The 8,454-nt window shown below is 51.0% G+C and overlaps 1 protein-coding gene across 1 annotated transcript; it reads left to right on the forward strand.

Moving 5' to 3' along the window:
* The first annotated feature begins 2,453 nt into the window (after positions 1–2,453).
* FCN3 (ficolin 3) lies at positions 2,454–8,028 on the forward strand. Its single transcript, XM_024978967.2, is given in 9 exon segments — positions 2,454–2,817; positions 3,130–3,225; positions 3,553–3,596; positions 4,287–4,401; positions 5,225–5,310; positions 6,087–6,201; positions 6,314–6,347; positions 6,349–6,446; positions 7,275–8,028. Coding segments are annotated over 9 exon segments (942 nt in total). The 5' UTR covers positions 2,454–2,681; the 3' UTR covers positions 7,493–8,028.
* The last annotated feature ends 426 nt before the right edge of the window (positions 8,029–8,454 follow it).

Here is an 8,454-nt window from a genome sequence, read left to right on the forward strand (position 1 = left end):
TGAGGTGGCCAAAGTACTGGAGTTTCAGCTTCAGCATCATTCCCTCCAAAGAAATCCCAGGGCTGATCTCCTTCAGAATGGACTGGTTGGATCTCCTTGCAGTCCAAGGGACTCTCAAGAGTCTTCTCCAACACCACAGTTCAAAAGCATCAATTCTTCTCTGCTCAGCCTTCTTTACAGTCCAACTCTCACATCCATACATGACCACAGGAAAAACCATAGCCTTGACTAGACGAACCTTTGTTGGCAAAGTAATGTCTCTGCTTTTGAATATGCTATCTAGGTTGGTCATAACTTTCCTTCCAAGGAGTAAGCATCTTTTAATTTCATGGTTGCAGTCACCATCTGCAGTGATTTTGGAGCCCAGAAAAATAAAGTCTGACACTGTTTCCACTGTTTCCCCATCTATTTCCCATGAAGTGGTGGGACCGGATGCCATGATCTTTGTTTTCTGAATGTTGAGCTTTAAGCCAGCTTTTTCACTCTCCACTTTCACTTTCATCAAGAGGCTTTTGAGTTCCTCTTCACTTTCTGCCATAAGAGTGGTGTCATCTGCATATCTGAGGTTATTGATATTTCTCCTGGCAATCTTGATTCCAGCTTGTGTTTCTTCCAGTCCAGCGTTTCTCATGATGTACTCTGCATATAAGTTAAATAAACAGGGTGACGATATACATCCTTGACATACTCCTTTTCCTATTTGGAACCAGTCTGTTGTTCCATGTCCAGTTCTAACTGTTGTTTCCTGATCTGCATACAATTTTCTCAAGAGGCAGATCAGGTGGTCTGGTATTCCCATCTCTTTCAGAATTCTCCACAGTTTATTGTGATCCACACAGTCAAAGGCTTTGGCATAGTCAATAAAGCAGAAATAGATGTTTTTCTGGAACTCTCTTGCTTTTTCCATGATCCAGCAGATGTTGGCAATTTGATCTCTGGTTCCTCTGCCTTTTCTAAAACCAGCTTGAACATCAGGAAGTTCACGGTTCACATATTGCTGAAGCCTGGCTTGGAGAATTTTAGGCATTACTTTACTAGCGTGTGAGATGAGTGCAATTGTGCGGTAGTTTGAGCATTCTTTGGCATTGCCTTTCTTTGGGATTGGAATGAAAACTGACCTTTTACACACCCTTAGTTTTTTTTAAATACAAAATGATGACTTCTCTGGTGGCGCAGGGGTTAAGAATCCGTCTGCCAGTGCAGGGCATGTGGGTTCGATCCCTGGTCCATGAAGATTCTACCAGCAGCTAAGCCCGTGTGCCACAACTACTGAAACCCACATGCCTAAGGGCTGTGCTCTGCAATAAGAGAAGCCACTGCAATGGGAGACCCATGCACGGCAATGAAGAGTAGTAGCCCATGCTCGCTGCAAGTAAAGACCGCACAAAGCAATGAAGACCCAGTCAGCCAAAAATAAAATTATTTTTTAAAGTTTTTCATTACAAAAAAAAAAAATACGAAGTGGGAGCATACTTTACATTTTGTTCTGCAACTTTGCCCCTTTCGTTAGAGATCAGATTTGCCCCATGACTTATTCAGACGGTGATGGTTGATTTGCCTGCATCCTATCAAAGTCCAACAGGGTTATTTCCATTTTATCGTAAACAGCATCATGATAAACGGGCTTGTCTTCAGATCTTGGCACACCGGCAGCAGAGCGTGTGTGGTGGGACATATTCCTAGAACTGGAATTGGAGCTTCTCAGCGTTCATCTCATGGATCCATCCTGTCTGGCAAGCTTGGCCTCCACCTTCCTTGACACTTTCATGAACCTGGTCTTCTCTGCCCCCACAAGAACTGGGCCTGGTATAGAGAAGGCCCTCAGAGAGGGTTTGATGAATGAATGAATGACCAACGTTTTCCTCTCCTCTGTCACCAGAGGTCCCTCTCCAGCTCAGACCTCACCCCTCACATCTGGACCAAGGCTGCTGCCTCTTCCTCACTGGCCTCCACGCTTGCCCTGCATGGTCTGCCCATGTGATGGCCTGTATTACCAGCTGTTTTCTAGCCTCTGCCAGGGATTCCTCAGTGGACCTGAGGGCGGGCATGAAGTCACCTTGCTAACAATGCTTCTCTCTGGTTGGGGACATGGTTAGGGGCTTGGGCAAAATCTCTGGCAGAGAGAACACAAATCATGTCCTGTCTCTGAGCCTGTTTCTCCTTGTTTATTCACTTATTTAACAAACATTAATGGAGCACCTGCTATGTACCAGCCTATAACCCAGTTTCAATAATATTAATAACAACCATCAGTGGGACTGTGTAAGGATGGGAGGCGATATACAAATAGCACCCAGCATGACTTGGGGGCCCTGCTGCCCACCAGATGGTGTCCGTGGTCATTCCTGATATGGTGACAAGGATCAGGGAAGAATTCCTAGTGGAGATGACATGAGAGCTGGACCTTCATGCCCAAGGGGAGCTTCACAGGGAGAGACGAGGAGGGGATTCCAGATGAGCTAAAGTACAAAAGTAGAAAGATCCTATGTGAACGCAGAAGTCTGAAGAGATGGCTGCAGAGTCTTGGTGGCCAGGATCAGAAGTTGGACTCCATCCTGGTTGGACCGGGCAGGAATAATGCCCATTCTCTCAAAGGTGAAGGAGGAAAAGCCCCCACCTTCTGCTGGTTCCAGCCTGGGTGGGGTATCCCTGGGGAAAGACAATGGGGGAAGTCTTGCTTCATGTCCTCCCACCAGCCTGGAATCTTTTCTCAGGGCCCCAGCAATATGGGCCTGCTGCGGACCCCACCTCCCCTTTTCCTCCTCTTGTTTGGGGATCCTACCTCTCTGAGGACCCAGGACTACCCCAGCTGCCCAGGTAGGGGCCCCGGGTCCCCTCCCCACTCACCCGCTCACCCTCCCATCCTCATCCTCTCCCTAGGTATCCTTCTCCCACCCAGCTCACTAGCCTCAAGGGGCAGGGTGGGAGTTTGATAATCTGGGCTCTACACACACACACACACACACACACACACACACACACACAATGTATGCAAATAGATGCAAATGATGAAAAACCTGACAGCTAGAATCTGGGGGATGGAAAGAAAAGTGCAGAGGGGTCTGGAAGAGACATATCCACTATCCCCATGCCCATCCTGTGCCCACCTGGCCCTGTGTCTCCCTGCAGAACCCAGGAAACTGGAAGCCAGTAAAGTTGTCCTCTTTCCCAGTTGTCCTGGAGCCCCAGGAAGTCCTGGGGAGAAGGGAGCACCAGGTCCTCAAGGTAAGAGATGCCAGGGATCAGGCAGGGGCCTGCGGAGGTGGCAATTACAGTCTGTGCTAAGAGATCATGGCAAAGGGGCAAGGAACCTACTGTGTGCCAGGCTCCAGGCTGGATGCCCAGCATCCTAAGATTAACCCTGTGGGGTAGGTAGTATCATCCCCATCTCGCTGGGCTTGGGGGGAAGGGAGGCTCAGAGAGGATCAGTCATTCGCCCAAGTACACAGAGCCAGGAGCCAGGAAAGGCTGCAGCTGGGATCTGACTTCATTGCTTTCTGGCCCCTGACATGGGGCAGGATGTAAGGCATCTCTCTGATTCTGGGATGTCAGGGCAACCTGGACCACCGGGCAAGATTGGTGAGCCTGGGGAGTGTGTGGAGCTAGAGGTCTCTTCTTTCTTTGCTCTGTCCCTGAACCAGAGAGGGGGCTGCTTGGCTGCTGCTCAGGAATTGGCTGTGATTGATCTCTTGTAGAGGGGGTGGAAAGCTGGTGGCGCTAGTGGTAAAGAACCTATCTTCCATTGCAGGAGACATAAGAGATGCACGTTTGATCCCTGGATTGGGAAGATTGCCCTGGAGGAGGACATGGCAACCCACCCCAGTATTCTTGACTGGAGAATCCCATGGACAGAGGAGCCTGGCAGGCTACAGTCCACAGGGTCGCAAAGAGTCGGACACGACTGAAGTGACTTAGCACACGTGCAGTGGGGGTGGAAAGCTGGGAGGAGTGGGGAAAATCAGGAGAAGGGCCTGGGCACCCTCCCCTCTGGTGGTTCCTGAGCCTTCTCTTGGGAGTACTCGGACTTCAGAGCCAACATTCATCTTTTCTTGGGGCTGGAGATTCAGTGAACTTGCTGTGGGGACAGGAAGGTTGAGGCCACCTTCACTGGAGCCCTGGCACCTAGAATCAGATGGTGCTGGAGTGTTGGTGGGTCAGCAGGTGTGGCCCAGCCCACCCCGGAGCTCCTCTTCAGGGGTCCAAAGGAATTGAGAGGGCTCCTGGAGTCCAACACATGGCCTGTTCCATTGCTGGGGCTTGAGAAATAACTTGGGGGCCCCCATCAGCTCATCTCCCCTTCCCCAGGCCCTGGGAGCTGCCAGGAGCTGCTGAGCCGGAATACCACTTTGAGTGACTGGCAGCATCTGTGCCTACCTGAGGGCTGAGCCCTCCCAGTCTTTTGTGACAGTTCAGTTCAGTTGCTCAGTCGTGGCTGACTCTTTGCGACCCCATGGACTGCAGCATGCCAGGCCTCCCTGTCCATCACCAACTGCCTGAGTTTACTCAAACTCATGTCCATTGAATCAGTGTTGTCATCCAACCATCTCATCCTCTGTTGCCCCCTTCCTCTCCTGCCTTCAATCTTTCCCAGCATCAGGGTCTTTTCAAATGAATCAGTTCTTTGCATCAGGTGGCCAAAGTATTGGAGTTTCAGCTTCAGCATCAGTTCTTCCAATGACTATTCAGGACTGATTTCCTTTAGGATGGACTGGTTGGAACTCCTTGCAGGCCAAGGGACTCTCAAGAGTCTTCTCCAACACCACAGTTCAAAAGCATCAATTCTTCTCCGCTCAGCTTTCTTTATAGTCCAACTCTCACATCCATACCTGACTACTGGAAAAACCATAGCTTTGATTAGACGGACCTTTGTTGGCAAAGCAATGTCTCTGCTTTTTAATATGATATCTAGGTTGGTCATAGCTTTTCTTCCAAGGAGCAAGCATCTTTTAATTTTGTCTTTTGTGACAAGGACACCGCAAATGGTGGCTGGCTGGTGAAGGAGTGTCAGGGAGAGAAAGGACTGGAACAAGTCAGACCCAATGGGCACTTCTACCCCTTGGCCCCTAGGGGGAGCCAGAGCCCACTGGAGCCAAGACATCCCTTCGCTGATTCACTAACAAATGCTTACTGAGCTCCCAGAGGGCCTGAAGAAGTCTGAGAAGGCTTCACAGAGGAGATGCCATTCGAAAGGGCCCTGAAGGCTGTGTAGAAGTTCTCGAAATAGGTGAGGTGCAGAAGGGCATTCCAGGTAGAGGGAAAGACAAATGCAGGGAGGCCGGAGAGCATGAGGGGGTGGGGGAGACCGTGCGAGTGAGCTGAGAGCAGGTGGAGTGCTCGATTGAGGTCTACTGGTGTGGGTCAAGCATGGAGGAGGGCCCAGACTGCAGAGACCCATTCACAAAGGGCGCTGAGTGACTGACTCTGAGAGTGGGGAGCCTTGGAAGAGTTTCAAGCAGAGGAGGGACCAGGTCAGACATGTTTTCGAAAGAAGATTCAGGCTACACTGTGGAGAATGCATTGAATGGGGACCAGAGTGCAGGTAGGGACACAGTTTAGGATGACTGCAGGGGTCTGGGCAGGAGAAGAGGGTAGGCAGGGGCAGGAACGGAGGTAGAGGCTCTTAGACTGAAAGATATTTAGGAGAGAAACTCTACAGGACCTGGGACTGCTTGGCATGAAGAGGAAACTGGGGTTGAGAGGGAGTATCAGGGTAAGACTGAATGGACCTCTGCTCTAATACCTTGGTTCTTAGCGTAAATGAAAGCAGGGTTATTTTGAATCCGACTCCCAACTGGACTGACCATCTCCTGAAGGCAGGGACAACGTTTCTACTATTTCAGTCCATCCAGGGACTGTGGTGTGAAGTTGAGAGTCAGTAAAAGGTGTGTAGAGTTGACTGGTATATTCATAGGCAAGTCTCACTTGGACTCACACTTTATCAACAAGCCCCCAAACCAAAGAGGGGGGCGTCTGTCCGCCCACCCCTCGCAGCGCCTCTGCCCCTTGCATCTCCTCATCCCAGGCTCAGCCTGGAGTGATGACTCCCATCGTCACCTTCTCTGCCTCCCTAGGTGCTCCAGGGGTGACGGGATGGTCCCGTGGATTCCTTCTGCTCTCGGTCACCCTACACAGCAGGTGTGGGGAGCCAGGAGTCTGAATTCTGGCCAGGAAATGAGAATTTGCACCAGCTTACTCTCCAATGTAGGTTTCTCAGTAGGGTCCAGGGAGTCTGAGGGGCCTTTCCTGGGCATTCTGACTTCCCACCTGGGATCTGAGGATTCCTCCATCTCTGCCTCCCCGTCCCCTCCCCCAGGCACCCAGGAGCTGTGGATGGAGCTGGAGGACTTTAGGCAACCACACCTTTGTTCCCCGCAGGTCCTTCCTCCTCCTAGTGGAGGCAGACCATCACCAGCTGGTGCTGGGCAGGTTCTCAGAGGGCAGGGCAGGTGAGGGAGCCTACGGTGGGGCCCTGGAGCAGGCCAAGAAATCTAGGGAGGCTGGATTTTTCCCCAGAGCTGCGATGGCCTCCATGAATGACCCAGGACAACTCTTTCCCCTGCTGTGGGTCTCAGTTTCCTCATTGGAAAAATGGCAGTGATGAGACAGGGTGGTGCAGGAGTGAACAAATTAGGCTCTGGAGGCAATCGATCCTGAGTGTAAAATCCAGCTCTGTCGTTTACTAACTGTGTGACCTTGGGCAAGTCCCTTCTGGGTTAGAGCCTCAATTTCCTCTCCTGTAAAATGGGTAAGGAGGCAGGGAGGGGGGATGTGAGAGCCAGCTGAGGCTCTGTTGAGTGTTATCATTATCTGCTTTGGAAGAGGAACCAAGAAAGGCTTTGTTTTTTTAAAAGAAATACCAACAGTTGAGAAGAAATTTGAAAGAGGGAAGTGGTTACAAGGAGTGCCTCAGCAGAGCCCCCTTTCCTGACTAAGCGTCTAAGAAGTCCCTCCTAGCTCCCCCCTGGCACAGTAGCTCAGGCTGCAGCTGGGAGCTGTGAGGAGACAGACGAGCAAGAGGGAAGCCGGAGATTCTGGGAGGGGACGAGGCAAAGGGAGGCGTCAGTGGCTTTGGAGCCACAGTCCTGAGCTCAAGTCCCAATGCCTCTGTGATTAGCTGCCTGGGCCAACGCCCTGGCTCCATGACACTGCTGTTTTTCCCACGGGGCCAGACAAAACCCACCTCACAGTTGCTCTGAGGCTCCTGTGAGATGATCTCTTCAAGGGTGCCAGGCATGGTGCCAGCACCGAGGCGCCTCCCACCCTCTTCCTGCCAGGGGCCTCCCAGAGTTTCCACGGCGGGAAACCCTTTCCCACCGACCATGATACAAGTGGGAGAAACTGCACAGTGACTCTTCCTGGCGCCTGGTGGTATGGATCCTGCTATCAGACCAATCTCAATGGGCACTACTCGATGTTCAAAGCCCCTGCCCATAATTATGGCATCAACTGGGCCTCACACCAAGGCGTGGGCCACCCTTACCACAGGGATTAAATGGTGCCTCGCTAGGGCACCCTGGTAGCCAGCACCCTTATCTCTATCACACAGCTTCCGGACTCTCAGCGATTGTTCAGTTGCTCGGTCGTATTCGACACTTCATGACCCCATGGACTGCAGCATGTCAGGCTTCCCTGACTTTCACTGTCTCCCAGAGTTGGCTCAAACTCATGCCCAGTGAGTCGATGATGCCATCCAACCATCTCATCCCTGCTCCTCTTACTTTTTATTAAAAAATAAAATCATTTTAACTCTTCCCCAACTGGCAGACGTCTTCCAGCTATTGGGAAAAATGCAAGAGGGCAGAGCAGGGACACAAGTTTCAGTTCCATTCAAGGAAGATCTTCTTTCCAGTCAGGAAGATTGACAAGTTGACCTCAAAAGGTAGTGAGGCTTCCGTCCCTAGAGGTGTGCAAGTCGAGGCCAGAGGCACATGGAATGGCAGACTTGGAAGGATTCAAGCATCAACTGACCACATTCTTGGGTCCCCTGGGTCCTACGAGTGGATGGTTTTGTGGTGGAAATTGCACCGCCATCTCACCCTGTTATCCCCTGCCTGTCCCTTCAAAGTTGTCTGTTTTCCAGGCTCTGTTGTAAGTCACGTTTTCATCCTCTGCTACTTCCTGCCTGTTCCATTAGGGGTTAGTTCGAACTCAGTCAAAACAAGGCAGGTACATTTTTCTCCCATGGGGCAACAGGGCAGTGAAACAGCAGTTCCTGAACTGGCATTTATTAAGCAGTTAGATAATTTGCCAGGGTCACATTCAAGAAAGTGTTAGAACAATAGTTAAGAGTCTGATCTCTGAGTCTGACAGGGACTCCTGGCCTTGCATCCTGCTTTGTTATGAAGCTGAGTGATTTTGGACAAGTTACTCAACCTCAGAGTTCCCAGTTCCTGATTTCAGAGTCCACTGAAGTTTATGCCAGGCTGTGGCCTCACTAATTCCCACTAGAAGGTT

This window comes from Bos taurus, chromosome 2 (assembly GCF_002263795.3).
Source record: "Bos taurus isolate L1 Dominette 01449 registration number 42190680 breed Hereford chromosome 2, ARS-UCD2.0, whole genome shotgun sequence".
NCBI lineage: Eukaryota > Metazoa > Chordata > Mammalia > Artiodactyla > Bovidae > Bos > Bos taurus.